This window comes from Poeciliopsis prolifica, unplaced genomic scaffold (genome assembly GCF_027474105.1).
Source record: "Poeciliopsis prolifica strain line A6 unplaced genomic scaffold, Auburn_PproV2 SCAFFOLD044, whole genome shotgun sequence".
In the NCBI taxonomy this organism is placed as follows: domain Eukaryota; kingdom Metazoa; phylum Chordata; class Actinopteri; order Cyprinodontiformes; family Poeciliidae; genus Poeciliopsis; species Poeciliopsis prolifica.
This window is the reverse complement of record NW_026562419.1, coordinates 902,133-925,121: the sequence shown is the minus strand read 5'-3', so window position 1 is coordinate 925,121 and position 22,989 is coordinate 902,133. Positions and strand designations below refer to the sequence as shown.

At 36.8% G+C, this 22,989-nt stretch overlaps 4 protein-coding genes across 5 annotated transcripts; all 4 read left to right on the top strand.

The window, feature by feature from the left end:
- Nucleotides 1-692: 692 nt before the first annotated feature.
- LOC129376545 (gastrula zinc finger protein XlCGF8.2DB-like) lies at nt 693-1,564 on the top strand. The gene has a single exon (XM_055056148.1). The coding sequence runs from the start codon at nt 785-787 to the stop codon at nt 1,529-1,531; it is 747 nt and encodes a 248-aa protein (XP_054912123.1). The 5' UTR covers nt 693-784; the 3' UTR covers nt 1,532-1,564.
- LOC129376542 (gastrula zinc finger protein XlCGF8.2DB-like) lies at nt 1,478-3,141 on the top strand. Its single transcript, XM_055056144.1, has one exon. The coding sequence runs from the start codon at nt 1,540-1,542 to the stop codon at nt 2,551-2,553; it is 1,014 nt and encodes a 337-aa protein (XP_054912119.1). The 5' UTR covers nt 1,478-1,539; the 3' UTR covers nt 2,554-3,141.
- A 2,709-nt stretch (nt 3,142-5,850) lies between these two features.
- LOC129376543 (gastrula zinc finger protein XlCGF7.1-like) lies at nt 5,851-11,827 on the top strand. Its single transcript, XM_055056145.1, has 2 exons — nt 5,851-6,110; nt 10,952-11,827. Exons 1-2 carry the CDS (start codon nt 6,035-6,037, stop codon nt 11,746-11,748), a joined length of 873 nt encoding a protein of 290 aa, XP_054912120.1. The 5' UTR covers nt 5,851-6,034; the 3' UTR covers nt 11,749-11,827.
- A 2,952-nt stretch (nt 11,828-14,779) lies between these two features.
- LOC129376546 (uncharacterized) lies at nt 14,780-22,742 on the top strand. Of its 2 annotated transcripts, XR_008607779.1 has the most exons (4): nt 14,780-15,037; nt 19,755-20,482; nt 21,201-21,233; nt 22,406-22,742. XR_008607779.1 is itself a non-coding variant. In XM_055056149.1 (3 exons), exons 1-2 carry the CDS (start codon nt 14,962-14,964, stop codon nt 20,279-20,281), a joined length of 603 nt encoding a protein of 200 aa, XP_054912124.1. In that variant the 5' UTR covers nt 14,780-14,961; the 3' UTR covers nt 20,282-20,482; nt 22,406-22,742. The 2 variants fall into 2 exon arrangements, 1 of the variants encoding a protein (XP_054912124.1); XM_055056149.1 differs by lacking the exon at nt 21,201-21,233.
- Nucleotides 22,743-22,989: the final 247 nt, after the last annotated feature.

The following is a 22,989-nucleotide window of genomic DNA, read 5'->3' as shown; positions in this document are numbered from 1 at the left end:
GTGCGCGATTAACAACAATCACTCACTGCTACCAATTCTGCTGTGAATCCCAGGAAAGTAAAGGCTGAGATTTATTTGTTCTTTTGAAAGTTTGTGTTGAGTGTGTGAGCGGAGCAATGTCTGACAATATCAGCGGGTGAGATTAAAAACACTGTAGTGTTTTGCTTTAGGTATTTTATGTCACTCTTTCATGTTGATATATATCTTGTAGCTACATGGAGGAAGAAAACTTTTTCTGACATTGGTCTAGAAACCACTAAATTAAGTTATCGCCATCTATTTTACTCACCTGGAGGTCCTTAATGTCATATTTTCACTCACATCTAGTTCCATTCTGGTCAGAAGAACCTCATTGGTTGAAATAATTTTCATTCTTGTCAGATTATAATTTTAGAATAACCCAAGAAAATCCTGTTTTGATACTTTGAGGTTAAAGTGAAGAATTTCTTGCATGATTGACATTTAAAAGCTTTTGTTTTTCTTTTTGTTCAGATCTCTCACAATGTTGTGTGTGTGAAGAGGAGGTTCTCAATGAAACAGAACCACAGAGGAACCAACTCATCTCTCATGGCTCTGCTGAGGATGAGAACCAGGATCAGGAAGGAATCAATTCTGAAGACCCAGAAAAAAAAAAAAGGAAGAACAGAAACAAAAGGAGAGATATGAGAAAACCAAACAGCAGAAAGAAAGAACTGACAATGAAAATGCTCATCGAGGGCAAAAATTATACTCTTGTAAAATTTGTGATAAAAACTTATCTTATAACTGTAACTTTTTGAGACACATGAAAACTCACACAGGAATAAAACGTTTCACTTGTTCAGCCTGTGGGAAAAGTTGCAGTTACAGAAGGACTTTAACTAAGCACATGAGAATTCACACAGGTGAGAAGCCTTTCTCTTGTGGCATTTGTGGAAAAAGTTTCAGCCGAAAAGACACTTTAAATGGTCATAAGACAATTCACACAGGAGAGAAGCCTTTCTCTTGTGGGACTTGTGGTAAAAGTTTCACCCTTAAAACAACTTTAAATCAGCATTTGAGAATTCACACAGGTGAGAAGCCTTTCTCATGTGGGACCTGTGGAAAGAGTTTCTCTCAAAAAGTTCAATTAAATGTTCACATGAGAATTCACACAGGTGAGAAGCCTTTCTCTTGTGGGAGCTGTGGAAAGAGTTACAGTGACAGAAGGACTTTAACTGAGCACATTGGAATTCACACAGGAGAGAAGCCTTTCTCTTGTGGGACTTGTGGTAAAAGTTTCACCCTTAAAAGAACTTTAAATGATCATTTGAGAATTCACACAAGTGAGAAGCCTTTTTCTTGTGGGACCTGTGGAAGGAGTTTCTCTGAAAAAGGTAATTTAAATGTTCATGTGAGAATTCACACAGGTGAGAAGCCTTTCTCTTGTGGCATTTGTGGAAAAAGTTTCAGCCGAAAAGACACTTTAAATGTTCATAAGAGAATTCACACAGAAGAGAAGCCTTTTTCTTGTGGGAGCTGTGGAAAGAGTTTTCTCAAAAAGTTAAATTAAATGTTCACATGAGAATTCACACAGGTGAGAAGCCTTTCTCTTGTGGGAGCTGTGGAAGGAGTTTCTCTGAAAAAGGTAATTTAAATGTTCATGTGAGAATTCACACAGGTGAGAAGCCTTTCTCTTGTGGCATTTGTGGAAAAAGTTTCAGCCGAAAAAACACTTTAAATGTTCATAAGAGAATTCACACAGAAGAGAAGCCTTTCTCTTGTGGGACTTGTGGTAAAGGTTTCACCCTTAAAACAACTTTAAACGATCATTTGAGAATTCACACAGGTGAGAAGCCGTTCTCTTGTGGGATCTGTGGAAAGAGTTTCTCTAAAAAAGTTCAATTAAATGTTCACATGAGAATTCACACAGGTGAGAAGCCTTTCTCTTGTGGGAGCTGTGGAAAGAGTTTCTCTGAAAAACGTTTTTTAAATGTTCACATGAGAATTCACACAGGTGAGAAGCCTTTCTCTTGTGGGAGCTGTGGAAAGAGTTTCTCTCAAAAAGGTCAGTTAAATGTTCACATGAGAATTCACACAGGTGAGAAGCCTTTCTCTTGTGGGAGCTGTGGAAAGAGTTACAGTGACAGAAGGACTTTAACTGAGCACATTGGAATTCACACAGGAGAGAAGCCTTTCTCTTGTGGGACCTGTGGAAAGAGTTTCTCTCAAAAAGGTTATTTAAATGTTCACATGAGTATTCACACAGGTGAGAAGCCTTTCTCTTGTGGCATTTGTGGAAAAAGTTTCAGCCGAAAAGACACTTTAAATGTTCATAAGAGAATTCACACAGGAGAGAAGCCTTTCTCTTGTGGGACTTGTGGTAAAAGTTTCACCCTTAAAACAACTTTAAATGATCATTTGAGAATTCACACAGGTGAGAAGCCGTTCTCTTGTGGGATCTGTGGAAAGAGTTTCTCTAAAAAAGGTCATTTAAATGGTCACATGAAAATTCACAACATTTCTCTGTGGAATCCGTGGAGTTACAATGACAGAAGTAATTTAACTCGTCACATAAAGACTTTCTCATACTAGAAACTTTTGGAACAAAACAGAACTGATCCGTTTTTTGTGTCCGATCCAATGGAAAATCTGGTTGGATAATGTAAACAGCAAGTAGAAAACAAATTCTTGCAGGCTGCTAGTGATTCACTGTGACTGTTTCATTGTCCAGCCATGATAAACTTGAGGTCTGATTTCTGCTATCGGCTTGTTTTTTCTTAATCCAGCTTTTTGTTTTAGTTCTCAGTCGTATTTGTGCTTAAGATCCCCATTAGATAGTGAAGTTAAAGAGGGGATCACATTCAGACAGGATTCATTTCTGCAGGTTTTCATTTTGTTCTGTAGCATGTAGAATAATTTAGTTTAGCTTTTACATTTTTGTGTCTGACTGAATGTAAAATACTTTAGAAATGGAAGCAGTGAAATCTTGTTTTTTTATTAATAAAACAAATGTTTGTTTGAATAAAATCTCAAAAATACTTTTGATCTGGTCAGGTTTTGATTTAGAGTTAACCACAAACAGATTTATAATTTTCAAATTGTTTTGTCATTGTTTTACTTTGGTATGAGAAGTAAAGTTTATGATTAAGAAGGAGTGTTGAAAATGTACCAGTGTTTTGAGCAGAATGTGCTTTTTAATAAACATTGATTTTAATAAATATTGGATTGTTCAATGATTGTCATCATGAGAAACTTTTGCAATATTTTTAAATGTCAGCTTTAAGTAAAGCATCTAAAGATCCTTGCAATAACAGTGAAACTTGAGTTTCACAGAAATTTCTATATTAAAATTCAAGACATTTTAAAAAAGGTCACATTCATTAAATTTTCCAAAATTAAAGTATTTTTCATAAATGATTTATTATTCTAATCTCAAATGTAATGTTTTCATTAGTTATTAATTCTCCACTGTCAGAAACTACATGGACCTTTTTTACACCTTTCAGTTACTGTAACCAGAGAAAACACTGCAGACGATCTGCAACACTGTAATGTGACACAAAAGCAAACCAGAAATCTCTTTTGCATTCTAAGGATATTTAAGAAAATGTCACAAATTCATAAGTTAGTCAACTCACACAATGTCTTCTGCAGTTAAGAGCTTTGGATTTCTGATCTTTTAGTTTTGTTGACCTCAGTCAAATGAGTTTCCCTCTTTCTGATCTGATGTAGATCAAGAAGCACTGAAGGAAAAACATCTTCAAGTTTAAGAACATTAAATACAGGATTTTGTTCGTATTGCCATCCAAATTAATCAACTCAAATTTGATTCTTATTTCTCACAGTTATAAAAATGGCTGAGTCAGTGATTTCTACAACAGCTGTTTGAGCTGAAACAATGTAATTGTAGTATCAGGCTCTTGTCAGTAGGTGGCAGCATGAAGTTGCGTCTCTGTCAGGCCTGCAGGTGGACATGATGTGGTTGTTGCTGCTGGAGGTGAATCATTCACAGAAACTCATCACCAGTTTTTCTGAACCAGTCAAGTTCTGATCGCCTGAAAGGTTCCTGACATATCGAGTCTGGAAAAACAAAGAATCTGGACAGAACCAGATTAGTGTGGTACATGTTGTAACATAGATGATAAAGACATGAGTCCTGCCAGATCAAGTGTCTCAGTGTTTTCCTTGGTTATTTTATGTGTCTGGTTCCATTTTCCCTTTTGTCTGATTTTAAATGAATGATTAATAACATTGCCTGCTCAGGTTGTACATATATTGTGTAGCCGGGGCATCTTGTCCATGAAGTATGGTGCTGCGCACTCTTCCGCTTGCCCATGTAGGGGAGACGTTGGTTTATTAGGGAGACGGGTAATCAGCATTTACATTTAAAAGCAGGATGATCGCGGAGGGGATCAGAGCTCAGTCTGATTCATCTAGAGGTTTGTTCAACATGCAGCGTGCGCTGGGTTTACAATTATTTCTGATGCCTCCACTTTATTGTTGCAGGAAACTTGCTCTTAGAGAGGATGTACAGAACTCCATCAGCTGTTTTACTGTAGAGAAGGTAAAGGCAGTTTATTATTATTTGGCTATTTAAGGTATTTGTCTAATTGTATTTCTGTTGTGTGCAGGTTGGCCTGCTACTGTTTCAGTTTTAGTTTAGTTTTGATTTCAGGGTTGCATTAGTTTAGAATTTATTTTCTGAATAGTTAGTGATTAAATTCTTTATTTCCTTTGGGGTTTTGTCGTCGAGGGGAAGTGGAGTTTTTATTGTCCAGCCCTCCAGGCTTGTTTGTAAAGCAAAAGGATCGATGCTGTCCCCGGGTTCCAAGCTGTTTCATCCAGATTCAGGAGAGCAGTGGAAGGAGAGTTTGTCTTTTCTTTGCTTTTTTACTCACAAGGGATTTTTTTGTGTGTGTGTTTTTGTTTGGGAGCACTCAGGTCCATTTAGTTATATTTGGGTTTTTCTTATTATTCCTCCCCCAAGCAGTCTAACTTTATTTAATTGGGTTTTAACTGGCTTTCAGCTCTAAGGTTTCCAGGGCCAACATCGTCTCCTACATTTAGTGTGGTCATTTTTGTAAAATAAATAAACTGACTATTTATGCCTGTAGGCTTTTTGAACTTTATAAACTGTGTTTATTTTGCAACAGTGTCTTTGGTAATTTTTCACAAACTTATCTGTGTGATCTGGTAAAAAGAGGATTTATGTTTCTCCACACATAACAAAGCTCTGCCCAAGGTCACATACATATTGTGCTATCAACGCAATTCTGATTTTCTGTTTTTTATGAAAGTGATCTCATGTCTCACATTTTATCTCTTCAGTGATCTTTCATGTTTTCACTTTCTTGGCAACACGGCTTTTTTCACAAGACAAGTCAGTTATTCGCAATCTTCTCAAGACAAAACAACAAATCTGTGTTCCTCTAAAATATGTAGTCATTTACAGTTTAACTTCAAGACTGATTTACAAAATACAAATACAACCTGATATAACATGAGTCTGTGTGACAAGCTAAAAATCACACAAGAAATAAAAAATACATTCAAATACGGTCCTTTTGTACAATCAAAGTATCTTATGATAATTGGCTCCAATCCCACACTTTTAGTATTTTTTATTCTTTTAATCATAAATGCTGTGTTTCAATTAGCTGAGGAAAATTTTCTAAATAAACAGATTAAAAGCTTGTAAAACTCCCGTTTGTATGTAATTACTTTAATACTGTTTTTCACTCATTGAAATATATATGAACCTTTTATTAATGTAAAATATTTAATTTAGTTGTATGTTCAGAGAAAACTCAAAGCGGAACATTAAAAGCGGAATTAAAAGTCGTTTACAGTTTCTTCCGTGCAGTCAAAGTGAAACACAGGAACCATCTCAGAGCGCACGAGGGAGCATTAGCTGTTCTTTTGTTAGACGGTTTGAAAACAGGTTTGGTGTTTTCGGTAAATATTTCCGTGTTTTCAGTAAAAATGTCTTCAGTTCAGCCTCAGAGAGTTTATCAAGCAGCAGGAAACTCCTGCTGAAGAAACATTCACAGAGTGGAAAGAAATCAACGTTAAGATGGAGGAAGAGATGGACGATCAGCGCAGACTGATGGATTTTACCCGGATACCCAAGATCATCTTGCACCGGATAGGTATGAAACAGCTTTAAATTTTACTCTGGAGAATTAAAAACAGGTTAAAGACAGCTCGAGACAATGTAGGAAACTTTCTGGGCCGATGTTTCAGATTCACTGGTTGAAACATTTGCGCGCCGCAGATGTTTCTGAATTGTAGGTGGCTGTGTGGATGCCTGTTGAAAAATGCCTCTTGTGTGACAAAACCGTTTGCAAAACATTATTATAGATCCCATTTGAAGCAAAAATGTTTAATGTTAGATTTGGAAAATTAGTTTCAAAGCAAGTTTCAACAGAGCAGCGTTCAGTGCGCTTCGAAGACACCGCATGGGAGCAGAACCAGATTAATGAGTAACACCACAATACCGAAGATCATCTTGCAGCGGATAGGTACGAAACAGCTTCACGGTTTACTGATTAGTCAGGTTGAATAAAGTTGGAGATGTTTTAAAGAGGTTAAGAAGCGCTGAACTCAAAGAGCTTTTACTCCAAACTAAAAGACTAATAAATCCTCCGCAGCTGCAAACATTAAATACTTAAAAATGATCAACAGCGACCTACTATTCACCATATAATATTATTCTATTATGATTTATTAATCATATAATAGGACAAGTACAGTTTCCGTGCCGCCTTTCTGTTTACCGACCAGTTTCAGGAAATACCTGGACACTGAATACTTAGGAAACAGCTTCACTGTTTACTGATAGACTGGTTAAACATCGCTGCATCTGAAACCTGTTTTAAAGAATCCGCAAACATTATAAACATTAAATACTCAGTGGAGGCTGCCAGGGCCAGCAGGTTCTTCTCTGCTAGTCCTAAAAATAAAAATAGTAAAAGTCTATTTTATAATAAATTGTATCTATAATTTATCTTTTATTCTACAAATTAGTTGCTTAGACTTAGACTTAGACTTGACTTTATTGATCCCTTGGGAAGACTCCCTCAGGAAATTATAGTTACCAGCAGCTCACAGGCAAAAATGTGGCACACAGTAAGCATACACAAAAGAATACAAAAAATACAAAATAAATACAAAACAAAGAATATAAATACAACACAAAAGGAAATTATAGCAATTTGGTGGATAGATTGACCAGTGATATGGTATTGCACTGTATGGTTTGGCCTGATAAATATGGAGTTCACATTTGTAGAAAAACTACTCCTTCTTCCCTCTGTCCTGTGTCACCTCCGACCCCCCAGTGAGGAGTTGTACAGTCTGAAGGCGTGGGGGACAAAGGAGTTCTTGAATCTATTGGTCCAGCACTTGGGAAGCAGCAGTCTGTCACTGAACAGGCTCCTCTGGCTGCTGATGACGGCATGTAGAGGGTGGCTGCTATCGTCTTATTGGTGTTATTGAGGTTGAATTTTACTTTAAAAAGTGCCTTAAACGCATCTCATGTCATTCTAAACACTTAGGCCTGTCGCGATCAACGATAAGTCAATTAATCGAACGATAAGTTAAAACTATCGACCTCATTTCAATTATTGTTTATATCGTTTCTTCCTGCCTTTTTCTCTTCCTGTTGATGACACTGAATGAAAAAAGGCTAAACTCCGGTGCTCTCCACTGACCCTCCCTTCCTTATTTCCTTAGTGTAATGCTCAGCTTGCGCTTCACGATCTGATGTCGCGGATTGTCCAAACCTGAGAGACACATTAGCGACAGAAATCCTCGCTATAACGGTTCGGTTGAAACCGTGTTGTGTCCAACAATGGACACAAAATAACAAGTCCAGTTCACTAACTTTGAAATCAGGCATTAATCAATTCCTTACTACAATCTACCTGCAATGCATGTAGCCAGTGTCAGTCTGACTGAATGAAAATCATTATAACTATTTATGTCACGTTAACGAAGAACAGCTGAAAAGTTACCGGTTTTCTGGTAGAAATTTCGCTCCAACTCCTAAAAGTGGTTCTGATGCAGCGACAGAACCAACGCTGATTCTGATTCATTTGGTCCCGTAATGCTTGGTTGATTTGGCCGTACAAGCCAATCTTCAACCTAGTTATTTATATTTTCTTTGCACGAACTGTTGAATAAACATTCATGTTGTTTCCGATGTTTACTGGACTTCGGGTTGCATCGTGTCAGCTGTTCGGGATTCCCTCCGTGTTTCCCCTCAGAAAGCACGAGGAGAATCCGCGCTTTCTGATTGGCTGCCGGTCACATTCAACAGGCTGCGTCACGCTCCCAGTCTGGATAAATCCTTGATTTAGATCGGAGCGGCACAACGATCTACCGTAACACACAAGGGACAATCTCAGAACGAAGAACGTTCTAAGATTGTCGTTCGGGATAAAAAAAAAAATTATGTAGTTTGAACTATTGCATCAGGCTGTCGGATTCTTCTCTATTTAAATCTAATTATTACTGAAGGCCAATATACTATACAGGCTTCATAATCTGCACTCATTTGGCTGAATGCAGTGTTTATTTCCACTTTGGCTTTATGTTGTTGAGTTTTAATTAAGTACATTTATTGTTAATGGAGACTAAGAATCTATTTTATTTTTGGTTTTGGTTGTTTTTTTATTTTGTGTATCAGTCCCAGTGTTAAGTGTCTTTTGAAAGTAAAGTGTATCTATCTTTGGCAGGAAATTGCATGTATTATTACGTAATTTCCATTAAATCAATGTAAAAAGGTCTTCAAACAATATTCTCATTTATCGCAATAATTTTTGAGACAATTTATCGCCCAGCAAAATCTGTTATCGTGACAGGCCACACTTAGAATGATCAACTTTGACCTGGACTGTTTACTATTCATCATATAATGTCTAAGTTACAGTTTGTGATCCGTGACAGTCTGATCTTTACTCATACTGGTTAAAGATTATTTTAAAAATAATTAGTTTTTATTGCTTTGTGTACCATCTGTTTGCTATTGCTTAGCTGCTTTCTATGTCAAATTAGACAATAAATAAATGACTGATTAGATAAATCAGTTTAAGAGACAGATTAGAAAAAATACTGCTTATAGTTGGCAAACATAGATTTTTTTAATTCAAAATGAAAAGATTTATGCTGCTTTTTTAAGAATCTCAGGGTTTTTCCCAGTGTTATAAGTCTGGAAATCCAGCAGGTTGAGCATTATTTGTTTATTAGTTGTAGTTTTTTATACATCAGTAACAGCGATAGACATGTTAAAGAGTCACTGTGGTGAAATGGTACAAGGAGACTGAGATCAGGTGTCTTTTATTAATTCACTAGAATGCAGTAACCACTGCTTGTCTTAACAAACTGCATACTGACAACTAGGGCTGTTTATAATCAAATATTTTAGTAATTGAGTAATATATTGATTATTCTTGTGATTAATCGAGTAATCGGTTAAAAGATCAAATAAAATATTGGTAAATCTGGCATTAAACTAGTGTTACTATCAGATATCAATATGAGTCCAATCTTTCATATTTGAGCATCCCGAACACTAACAGTTACAAAAAACTAACCTGTAACAATAATATCTCACTTTCTAAGTTAATCTGAAGAAAAGTTCTACAACAATCTGAAATTATATTCAATTTAATAACAAAGAGGCAGGCTCACAAATACGCTAATAAAGAATGTCTGTGCTCCAGCCTTTGGTTTCTGTATTCATCTTCAGTGAGTTTAATGGATGAACTCTCACCTTGCACCATACCTGTCAAGCTTTATACAGGTAGAGTCTATACTCTACCTGTATAAATTCTCCTGCAGCTCCTGTTATCAGCTCTGAACCAGCAGCTCCTGGAGGAGAAAGGCTGCCGTCCAGGCATCGCGCCGGTCATTTTAAAGATCCTTATTGGTTCCCCAAAAACGATGAAAACCCGAATGTTTTCATCAATTAATAAAATCCCCTTGGGCCCAACTTGAAAATTGGACGTTATGCTGCTAACATTTAGCTTTTGTCAACAACTCAGAGGTGGAAGTCAGAGCAACACGTAATGCAAATAATATCCCGGCTGGAACAAGGTGCGCTAAATAATGAAACATAAACTAACGAAGATTCGAGGCAGCTACATTTTCCTAGAGGAATTTTAATAATCGAGATTCTGGAACCATTCCAGGAATCGTTTCAGCCCGACTAACAACTTCAGTGAACAAAGTTGCAAGTTATGGATAAAGGTCAAAAGGTCATTTCATGGTGATCCTGCAGTAACTGCAAAAAATAATACTACTAATAATAAGAAGAACATATAATTAAATGATTCTTTTTTTATGATTTTGATTGTGTAAGTTTACATTTTAATAATGTAATTGCATATTTCATAAGGTTTGCAGTAAATAAATGAATTTATATTATTGTCCATTTTCACCTTTCATATTTAATCTTCCAAATTGTCCAATATTCATGTCAAATATTTTCAATTGGTTCATTTTGCCATTATTTTCTGCATGTGCGCGATTAACAACAATCACCCACACTTTCCTGCTGTCACAGGAAAGTAAAGGCTGAAATTTATTTGTTCTTTTGAAAGTTTGTGTTGAGTGTGTGAGTGGAGCAATGTCTGACAATATCAGTGGGTGTAGTGTTTTGCTTTAGGTATTTTATGTCACTCTTTCATGTTGATATATATCTTGTAGCTACATGGAGGAAGAAAACTTTTTCTGACATTGGTCTGGAAACCACTAGATTAAGTTATCGCCATCTATTTTGCTCACCTGGAGGTCCTTAATGTCATATTTTCACTCACATCTAGTTCCATTCTGGTCAGAAGAACCTCATTGGTTGAGATAATATTCATTCTTGTCAGATTATAATTTTAGAATAACCCAAGAAAATCCTGTTTTGATACTTTGAGGTTAAAGTGAAGAATTTCTTGTTGATTGACATTTAAAAGCTTTTTTTTTTCTTTTTGTCCAGATCTCTCACAATGCAGTGAAGAGGAGGAGATTCTCAATGAAACAAAACCACAGAGGAACCAACTCATCTCTCATGGCTCTGCAGAAACTGAGAACCAGGATCAGGAAGGAATCAATTCTGAAGACCCAGAAAAAAAGAAAAAGGAAGAACAGAAACAAAAGGAGAGATATGAGAAAACCAAACAGCAGAAAGAAAGAACTGACAATGAAAATGCTCATCGAGGGCAAAAATTATACTCTTGTAAAATTTGTGATAAAAACTTATCTTATAACTGTAACTTTTTGAGACACATGAGAACTCACACAGGGGTAAAACGTTTCACTTGTTCAGCCTGTGGGAAAAGTTACAGTGACAGAAGGACTTTAACTAAGCACATGAGAATTCACACAGGTGAGAAGCCTTTCTCTTGTGGCATTTGTGGAAAAAGTTTCAGCCGAAAAGACACTTTAAATGTTCATAAGAGAATCCACACGGGAGAGAAGCCTTTCTCTTGTGGGACTTGTGGTAAAAGTTTCACCCTTAAAACAACTTTAAATTGTCATTTGAGAATTCACACAAGTGAGAAGCCTTTTTCTTGTGGGAACTGTGGAAAGAGTTTCTCTCAAAAAGGTACTTTAAATGTTCACATGAGAATTCACACAGGTGAGAAGCCTTTCTCTTGTGGGAGCTGTGGAAAGAGTTACAGTGACAGAAGGACTTTAACTGAGCACATTGGAATTCACACAGGAGAGAAGCCTTTCTCTTGTGGGACTTGTGGTAAAAGTTTCACCCTTAAAAGAACTTTAATAAGCATTTGAGAATTCACACAAGTGAGAAGCCTTTCTCTTGTGGGAGCTGTGGAAAGAGTTACAGTGACAGAAGGACTTTAACTGAGCACATTGGAATTCACACAGGAGAGAAGCCTTTCTCTTGTGGGACTTGTGGTAAAAGTTTCACCCTTAAAAGAACTTTAAATAAGCATTTGAGAATTCACACAAGTGAGAAGCCTTTTTCTTGTGGGAGCTGTGGAAAGAGTTACAGTGACAGAAGGACTTTAACTAAGCACATTGGAATTCACACAGGAGAGAAGCCTTTCTTTTGTGGGAGCTGTGGAAAGAGTTTCTCTCAAAAAGGTAATTTAAATGTTCACATGAGAATTCACACAGGTGAGAAGCCTTTCTCTTGTGGGAGCTGTGGAAAGAGTTTCTCTCAAAAAGTTAAATTAAATGTTCACATGAGAATTCACACAGGTGAGAAGCCTTTCTCTTGTGGGAGCTGTGGAAAGAGTTACAGTGACAGAAGGACTTTAACTGAGCACATTGGAATTCACACAGGAGAGAAGCCTTTCTCTTGTGGGACTTGTGGTAAAAGTTTCACCCTTAAAAGAACTTTAAATAAGCATTTGAGAATTCACACAAGTGAGAAGCCTTTTTCTTGTGGGAGCTGTGGAAAGAGTTACAGTGACAGAAGGACTTTAACTAAGCACATTGGAATTCACACAGGAGAGAAGCCTTTCTTTTGTGGGAGCTGTGGAAAGAGTTTCTCTCAAAAAGGTAATTTAAATGTTCACATGAGAATTCACACAGGTGAGAAGCCTTTCTCTTGTGGCATTTGTGGAAAAAGTTTCAGCCGAAAAGACACTTTAAATGTTCATAAGAGAATTCACACAGGAGAGAAGCCTTTCTCTTGTGGGACTTGTGGTAAAAGTTTCACCCATAAAACAACTTTAAATGATCATTTGAGAATTCACACAGGTGAGAAGCCTTTCTCTTGTGGGATCTGTGGAAAGAGTTTCTCTAAAAAAGGTCATTTAAATGGTCACATGAAAATTCACAACATTTCTCTTGTGGAATCCGTGGAGTTACAATGACAGAAGTAATTTAACTCGTCACATAAAGACTTTCTCATACTAGAAACTTTTGGAACAAAACAGAACTGATCCGTTTTTTGTGTCCGATCCAATGGAAAATCTGGTTGGATAATGTAAACAGGAAGTAGAAAACAAATTCTTGCAGGCTGCTAGTGATTCACTGACTGTTTGTTTCATTGTCCCAGCCATGATAAACCTGAGGTCTGATTTCTGCTATCAGCTTGTTTTTTTTAGTCCAGTTTTTTGTTTTAGTTCTCAGTCGTATTTGTGCTTAAGATCCCCATTAGATAGTGAAGTTAAAGAGGGGATCACATTCAGACAGGATTCATTTCTGCGGGTTTTCGTTTCATTCTGTAGCATGTAGAATAATTTAGTTTAGCTTTTACATTTTTGTGTCTGACTGAATTTAAAATACTTTAGAAATGAAAGCAGTGAAATCTTGTTTTTTTATTAATAAAACAATTTGTTTGAATAAAATCTCAAAAATACTTTTGATCTGGTCAGGTTTTGATGTAGAGTTAACCACAAACAGATTTATAATTTTCAAATTGTTTTGTCATTGTTTTACTTTGGTATGAGAAGCAAAGTTTATTATAAAGAAGTAATGTTAAAAATGTACCAGTCGTTTGAGGAGAATGTGCTTTTTAATAAACATTGATTTTAATAAATATTGATGGATTATTCAATGATTGTCATCATGATTAACTTTTGCAATATTTTTAAATGTCAGCTTTAAGTAAAGCATCTAAAGATCCTTGCAATAACAGTGAAACTTGAGTTTCACACAAAATTCTATATTAAAATTCAAGACATTTTAAAAAAGGTCACGTTCATTAAATTTTTAAAAAATAAATTTTTCATAACTTATTCTAATCTCAAATGTAATGTTTTCATTAGTTATTAATTCTGCATTGTCAGAAACTACATGGACCTTTTTTACACCTTTCAGTTACTGTAACCAGAGAAAACACTGCAGACGATCTGCAACACTGTAATGTGACACAAAAGCAAACCAGAAATCTTTTGCAATTCAAGAATATTTTAAAAAATGTCAAAACAACAAATCTTTATTTCTCTAAATATATATTTAGTAATTCACTATTCAACTTCAAAAATGAATGACTACTTACAAAAGTAAAACCTGATACAATAATATTAGACTTTTTTTTACAAGCTAAAGAGATCGCACTCAAGATTTTAAAATACTCCAGAATGATTCTTTCGTAAGATTAAAAGTACCTTTTGATAACTGACTCCAACCCACATTTCTTAAGTATTTTATTCACCAGTCAGTATGATATATAGTCTAACCATAAATGCTAATCTTCAATTATCTGCAGAAATAAGAGGCCTAAAAACATCCATCTGTGTGTAATTCCTCTATTCACTATTTCAGCGACTGATAAAAATGAACCTTTTATTGATATTGTAAAATATTTAATGTAGTTGTATGTTAAGAGGAGACTCAAAGAAAAGACAATATTCTTCAAAAAGAAAATAATTGGTGATATATTTAAATTTCCTGTGGTTTGGTTGATGAGAGGACATATTCAGAAAGGTTTAGACAAATGCAATAATAACATTTACCAGATAATATTTTGTTGTCTTAAATGAATGCAGTTATTTAATATAATTTAACACTCCAAACCAGTGGACCAGTATGTCACATTGAGTTGGTAATGCAGCATTACCAAAAAAAAGGAAAATTTAAAGGGAACTAAAACTCGTTTACAGTTTCTTCAGGACAACCAAAGTGAAACACAGGAAAGGGTACAGGGAAAATGAGGTAGCTTTAGCTTTTAGTTTGTTTATAATCATTTAATGCACTGTCGCAGAAATAAATAAACCTTTCATTGCTAAAAAATATTTAATTTAGTTGTAAGTTCAGAGGAAACTCAAAGCGGAAAATTGAAGGCGGAACAAAAAATTGTTTACAGTTTCTTCAGTGCAGTCAAAGTGAAACACAGGAACCATCTCAGAGCGCACGAGGGAGCATTAGCTGTTCTTTTGTTAGAAGGTTTGAAAACAGGTTTGGTGTTTTCGGTAAATATTTCCGTGTTTTCAGTGAAAATGTCTTCAGTTCCGCCTCAGAGAGTTTATCAAGCAGCAGGAAACTCCTGCTGAAGAAACATTCACAGAGTGGAAAGAAATCAACGTTAAGATGGAGGAAGAGATGGACGATCAGCGCAGACTGATGGATTTTACCCGGATACCCAAGATCATCTTGCACCGGATAGGTACGAAACAGCTTCACGGTTTACTGATTAGTGAGGTTAAAGAGAGTTTTTACAGATAAATAATCGTTGTGTTCGTAGACATATTTAAAGAATCCGCTCAAATTAAATAGAAATAGAAAATCCTTGGAGAAATGTAACCGGGGCCTGCTAAAGTGTGGCCCCAGTTTGGACCCAGCGCTCTGATGCTAACAATTAGCATCAATGCTAAGCTAAACTGAATTATAGTCAATAGCCTGTGGAAAGTCACATATATGCATGTTGACTAACATGGATTTCCTCCATTCAGTTTGTTAAAATTAGTGTATAATCTAAAATGAGCCAAAATGCTAATGTTAGCCTAAATGCTGCTAGTAGCATGTGGGGCATCATTACAATGTTGTCTTACATTGACTTCCTGCATTCAGGGTCCTAAACTGGCTAATAAATAATAAAAATAGCTAGAAGCTTATTGGAGGGAAAAGGCTGATGCTTGTGCAGCAAAGCAGAGCCCTAACCTGAGAGGAAAAGATCATGCAGGCTAATATTATTGCACTGTCTCTGAGTCGCCCTGCGACAGACTGGCGACCTGTCCAGGGTGACCCCAGCACCTCCTGACCCACTAGGGTCAAGGTTGTTAGTAAATGGTTAGATGTCACTGGTCTTTTTTGGATACAGTCACAAATGTCAATTTAAAATTTCTAATATTTTTACAGTAGAGAGCAAAAGTTTGGACACAACCTTCTCATTCAATGGGTTTCCTTTATTTTCATATTTATTTATAAGGTAAGAAAGCTCACTTATTAACCTGACAGGGCACACCTGTGAAGTGGAAACCATTTCAGGTGATGATCTTGAAGCTCTTCAAGAGAATGCAGTTTGTGTGCAGAGCAGTAATCACAGCAAAAGGTTGCTACTTTGAAGAAACTACAATATAAGGCGTATTTTCAGTTGTTTTACACTTTTTTGTTTAGTACATATTTCCACATGTATTAATTCGTAGTTTGATGCCTTCAGTGTGAATCTACAATGTCAACAATCATGAAAATAAAGGAAACTCATTGAATGAAAAGGTGTGCCAAACCTTTGGTCTGTACTGTACATTTAAAGAGACGTGTTTATATATTCTTAACTCTTTGGCTCAACAAATGTACTTACTACAAAAGGGTATTGCTGTCATGCTGATAGTAATATTGTAGAAACATAATAATCTATTGTAAAAATGTAATAGTCATATTACATGAACATAACTATATTTTATAAACATGATAAGGTGTCTATAATATGCTTGTAGTGCAGGCATAATGAAGGTTAGTACAGAGATACTGATGCTGCTGTGCATTGTGGTTGAAATCAGCAATAGTCTGCGCACTCTGAGCTGGATCCTAAACAGGACGGGACTGCACAGACGGTAACGTCAGTCCGATCGTCCAGCTGTGGTGATGATCCTAACTGACCGTCTTTAATGAAGCTCGAATTTGTTTCTGGTTGAAGCTTCTGACTCAAGAAATGGCAAAAGGGCGATTATAACAGAATGGAAGCTTCTGCAGTCATAACAGAGGCTCAGATGTCTTTGCTGAACATTTTCTGTTCAGATTTTTTTTTTACATTCTACAATACATTGATTTCCTCCAGTGTAACATAAGCCTGGCGGCCCGCCGTGGTTTATTAGGCTCGCTGCCAGGCAAACCGTTGCTTGATTTTCTTTTAAGAAAAGTTAATAATTGAGGGAGAGAGGAAGGATTGATTAATGATTTATTTATTTTTAAATCTTAAAGCTGGACTCCAAGCGACTCTGTTGTTTTGAGAGTTTCTCTTGTAGATCACATTTTATTTTTAAAAGATTTCTAAGTTTATATTTTATTCATTTAAATCTGGTGTTCTGTCAGATTATCATACGCTGTCAGAATAGCATAAATGCTGTGAGTATGCATGCCTGCGCATCAAGAAGTCCAACCGTCAGAGTTGTCAGTTCAGAATACACAATTGAGTTGTGACAACACTAAGTCATTAAATTGTTTTCATTGATAACCAGATATACATGCATTGTCGTGGTTTCAAAGTGTATTTAAAGCAGGATGTAGCTGCAGCTGCAATCAACTACATCTTTGTTGCTGATTAAATGAAATCGTACGGTAATGGCAGAATATACTTGTCTGATAGATGTAGCCGTCAGTTTGTGCTAAGCGTATGCTGACCTGACAGAATACCAGCAGAGCTGACCAATCACACAGCTGGCGTCTCTGCGCGCTGCTGCTGCTGTTTCATCTCTGAAGTTTATCTGAGCGCGGATCGCACGCGCCTCCATTTACTCAAACTGGACACAAGCTGACCTGTATGGATATTTACATCAACCCCCTGAGAGGAATGATCAATCTTTGGAGAACTCTTATCTCAGGGCTGAAACGATTCATTGAATGGTTCCAATACCTCAATTATTAAAACTTCTTGAGGAAAATTTACCTGCCTCGAATCTTCGTTAATTTATGTGTTATTATTTTGCGAACCGTCTTCCGGCTGGGACATTATTTGCCTTACGCAGCACTCTGACTTCCACCTATTTTGTTTTAGAAATATTTTTTATCTGATTACAATTAATCGAAAGAATAATCACTCGATTACTATAATATTCATTCACAAGTGTCCTAATTATTGTATTATTTTTAGTATAATTTTTCCAGCTACTTAATGCATCAAACATATCAAATCCTTTGTGCACTTAGTCAGCCAGAGCTAATGTGCACGGATGCAGGAAGATCAGAAAAACTCGTCCCACAAACTTGAGCAGCCAGAACAAGTTTTTTGTGACGTTTATTAAAAACTCTGGAGCCACATTAGCAGCATTTCACTAAATCTGCTACTGTGATTTAATTTCTGCCCAGTGCAGCGGATTTAACTCATCATACAGGGCCGGTCCACGGCTGTATGAGGCCTGGAGCGAAATCTGACTCAGGGCCCCTTTTACTCCTAAAACCATCAGCATCTCTAACAGCTTCTGTTAGATTTAATCTGGGAGAGGGAGAGTAGTTTAATTGGCCTACCTAAAAACAAGCAGTTATATTTGCAGTTTATTAATTTGTATTTTTGAACAAATGGAGCTCAAACTGAAAAAATAAACTCACAGTATCTGATTGTTGTGATAATAAAACAATCTAACTATGAATATTGTTCTTTGAACTTTTACAAAGTAAACTTGCCAGCTCCCTAAAATCTTACATATAAACGTTTAACAATTTGAAATTATTTAATTTATGTATGCTGATAACATTAAATCAAATTCAGCAACATTGATGATCTGGATAAACAAATGTTACATTTATGATTGTGTGTTTTGTGTTACAATATTAGCTTTTATGGGGCCCTGAAGTCCTGGGAACCTTTTGGAGCCGCTGACTTAATTTGTATTAAACAGAAGTGAAAATAATTTATATTAATTTTAATTGTATTTTTTGAGTAGTTTTTTTTTTTTAGACTAGTTGTGGGCTTAAATGTCATTTCACTGGCAATGTTTTCCAGTGACATATAATTAGCCAGTAATATTTTTACCTTTCTTCTCTTCTTAACATCATTAAATACAAAAACACGGTGGACCGCCTCGGCGCCCCGACCGAGTTTTCTGGAAAACCCTGCAGACGACTGCAGACGACCCACATCTCTTGGAGAAAACTGAAAATTTGACACTTGCTTTTTTTCGCTCTCTCTCTCTCTGTCCCTCTCTCTGTCTCTCTCTCTCTCTGTCTCTCTCTCTCTCTCCCTCTCTCTTCTCTCTCTCTCTCTCTCTCCCTCTCTCTCTGTCTCTCTCTCTCTCTCTCTCTCTCTCTCTCTCCCTCTCTCTTTCTCTCTCTCTCTCCGTCTCTCTCTCTCTGTCTCTCTCTCTCTCTGTCTCTCTCTCTCTCCCTCTCTCTTTCTCTCTCTCTCTCTCTCTCTGTCTCTCTCTGTCTTTCTCTCTCTCTCTCTGTCTGTCTGTCTGTCTCTCTCTCTAATATATTTGGCAACCTGACTTTGATTATGGCTGATCAGTCCTATGCCACCAAACAGGAATTGGCTTTAACTTCTGTCAAGAAGGTTTGGTTTCTGCCAAAACTTTGAATACTTATCAACTGAGCTCAACTGAGTCTGACTGGCTGAACATAATACAGAGTCTTTCTCAATGCACTGTTTGGTGGTGATATGCAGAGTTGATCGGAATGCAAAGCACCGACGGGTTTGCAATTGCAACGTACCCCAGAGAGTTGTTGAGGCGAATGAACCGTTTGAGGTTGCTTACAACTTTAATTTTTGTTGCTACAGTAGTAAAGAACAGATGTTGATGCAAATGAGGATCGGAATGATGAAATGAAACCAAAACTATCAACAGGGTTTAAAATGCTCATTTTCTTTTGTAATGTGCATTAGAATCCAAGCTGCTCTATGCATAAAATGTTTTAAGTGTAGAACTACATTTAAGTCTCTAAGGTTCTATAGCAGGACTAAATCCAGTTGCTGTTTGAACTATTTTTGTCGTGGAGCCTCTAGGTTTAATTATCGCCATCTTGCTTTCTCACCTGGAGATCCATAGTATGTTTGGACTGATTTCTTGATCCCTTCCAGTCAGAAAAACTAAAGTGTAAAAAGTTAATTTTTATACTTATGAATTTGTAATTTTAGTGTTTGGAACACTTGAGAAAGATTTAAGTGATTAAAATGAAGGACTCATTCTTTTACTCACATTTAAAAGCTTTTATTTTGTGTTTTTGTGCAGATCTGCCACAGTGCTGGGTGTGTAAAGAGGAGGAGGATCTAAATGAATTCAGCATCCAGGAGAGGAAGTCCACTTCAGATAAAGAGGAACCAGAATCTCTGCAGATGAAACAGGAGCAACAGGAACCAGAACCTCTGCAGATAAAACAGGATCAAGAGGAACCAGAACATCAAGAGTTGAAAGAGGAAGAGAAGCAACTCTGCATCAGTCAGGATGAAGAGCATCTGGTGCTGAAACTGGAGACTGATGACATTTTGATGAATCCTCTAAATGTGCAAAGAATCTACAATGAAACAGAACCACAGAGGAACCAACTCATCTCTCATGGCTCTGCTGAGGATGAGAACCAGGATCAGGAAGGAAGCAATTCTGAAGATCCAGGAAAAAAGAGAGATGAAGAACAGAAACAAAATCGGAGATATAAGAAAACCAAACAGCAGAAAATCGTTTACAGTTTCTTCCGTGCAGACAAAGTGAAACACAGAAATCATCTCAGAGCGCACGAGGGAGCATTTGCTGTTCTTTAGTTAAACTGAAACAGGTTTGGTGTTTTCAGTGAAAATGTCTTCAGTTCAGCATCAGAGAGAGTTTATCAAGCAGCAGGAAACTCCTGCTGAAGAAACATTCACAGAGTGGAAAGAAATCAACGTTAAGATGGAGGAAGATGGACGATCAGCGCAGACTGATGGATTTTACCCGGATACCCAAGATCATCTTGCACCGGATAGGTACGAAACAGCTTTAAATTTTACTCAGCAGAGTTAAAAACAGGTTAAAGACAGCTCGAGACAATGTAGGAAACTTTCTGGGCCGATGTTTCAGATTAACTGGTTGAAACATTTGCGCGCCGCAGATGTTTCTGAATTGTAGGTGGCTGTGGATGCCTGTTGAAAAATGCCTCTTGTGTGACAAAACCGTTTGCAAAACATTATTATAAATCCCATTTGAAGCAAAAATGTTTAATGTTGCATTTGGAAAATTAGTTTCAAAGCAAGTTTCAACAGAGCAGCGTTCAGTGCGCTTCGAAAAGAGCAGAACCAGATTAATGAGTAACACCACAATGGACCTTACCAAGCTCCGCCCACAACTGACCTAGAAAATCCCACGTCTCACAAACAAAGGCTATAGGCGCTTTGTATCTCTGTCTGCAGAGCATTTCTGAGTCGATTAGTACATCATTTCACCAAATATCAGCTACAACAGCAGCAGATCTGACAAGTTCATGCGAAGCTTCACTACATTGATGTTATTTTCAATCCTAACATTTCATTTAGCAAGCTTTTAGGAGTTGTAGACAGTTATGTCCAAGTTGAACAACTCGGCTCCTAATTGACTCTGAAGTACCTGTAATGTGAGTTTCTTAATATTTCTACCCCAGTTTTTGGTTTTGGCTCAGATCCTGCAATGCAACTGCACTGTTTCTGAATTTCTTCTTTTTCTTAGCAGCACTACCCACAGGACGTGTCGCTAAACAGTGAGGTTGGTGTCATCATTTTTAATAAAATTTAAATCGCATACTTGATGGTGTTGCTATGGTGTTCCTGGTTCTGTAAAGGGGTCCTTAAAAGTCACGCAGCTGGCAAAACATCTGACTTTGCCAGCTGCCGGCACCAGTTAATCTATAACACCGACCCTGAACTTAAACTAAAAGACTCAAACATATCAAATCAGTTTCCACCGGAAATAAATAAATAAAAATTTAACAAATCCTTAGAATGAAGAACTCTGACCTCAATAATAGTCGATAATAATGAATAGCATATTCTATGTCAAATTATGGCTCTCATTTGTATAAATGTAGAACTAACTCTGGTAAGTGTTGATTGAAAAGTGAATATTGAGTTTGTTAAAACTCATGTAATTTTAACAATGGTTAAGTTGCTTTAAAACTATACACTCAAATGCCAGAGGCAACGAGACCAATGGTTCTCGGCTTCTGGGCAGAGAAAATAAATGATTGAGTCAAAGACTCAATCATTGCCAAGAACAGAAAAAAAAAACATTTGAACCGAGGGTGAAGCTTACAGTTTCAGCTTCTGAGCATCTTTAAAAATGAGTTTTGAACCTAATTAAACAGAAATGAGATGAACATTCCCACCATTCCACTCCAAACAAAAGAACTGAAGGAACCAGTCAGGTGATGAGCAAGTTGTTGATTTACATCTGACTGGGAATGAACTGAAGAGGATGGACCTCCATGAACTAAAAAGAGAAAAAGAATCAGATTCCAACACCAACTTACTGATCTGCAAAACTTTGTCCTGAGATTAGCTGAGTACTGTTACTGTTTTCCAATCCAGCATCAACCCTTCCTATTGCCATGCCATTACTTAACATTTGTTAGTCTGCACATTTCAATAGCTGAGATTAAAACGCACTTTAGGAATTTTCTCTGAGTATTTTATGTGATGCATATTCTGTATCTACACAGAGGAAAGACATTTTTGGAATATTCATTTGGGAGACATTAGGTTAAGCTGTCATCAGAAAAACTAACTCAACTTAATCTAGATGAGTTAATTTTTCAAACTTAAATGTTTTTAATTTCAGAATATACCAAGAAAATCATGTTTTCATACATCAATGGATTCAAATGCATGTTTTGATCTGTGGTTGACATTTCAAAGCTTTTGTTTTTTTCTTTTGTCCAGATCTGTGGAAGGAGGAGGTTCTCAATGAGCCCAGCAACCAGGAGGAAAACTCCACTTTAGAACAAGAGAAACATCTGCAGATGAAACAGGATCAAGAGGAACCAGAACATCAAGAGTTGAAACGAGATCAAGAGGAACCAGAACATCAAGAGTTGAAAGAGGAAGAGAAGAGAGTCATCCTACATCAGTCAGGATGAAGAGCATCTTGTGCTGAAACTGGAGACTGATGACATTTTGATGAATCCTCTAAATGTGCAAAGAATCCACAATGAAACAGAACCACAGAGGAACCAACTCATCTCTCCTGGCTCTGCTGAAGGTGAGAACCAGGGTCAGGAAGGAAGCAATTCTGAAGATCCAGGAAAAAGAGAGATGAAGAACAGAAACAAATCGGAGATATAAGAAAACCAAACAGCAGAAAAGTAAAACTGACAGTTCGAAACAAGAAAGTTCACGCAGACAAAAAAATATATATTCCTGTAGAATTTGCAATCAAACCTTTTCCAGAAACACTTCTGTGATTAGACACATGAAAATTCACATATATATACCACAAGCAGACTCACGTGGATGAGAGCCACACT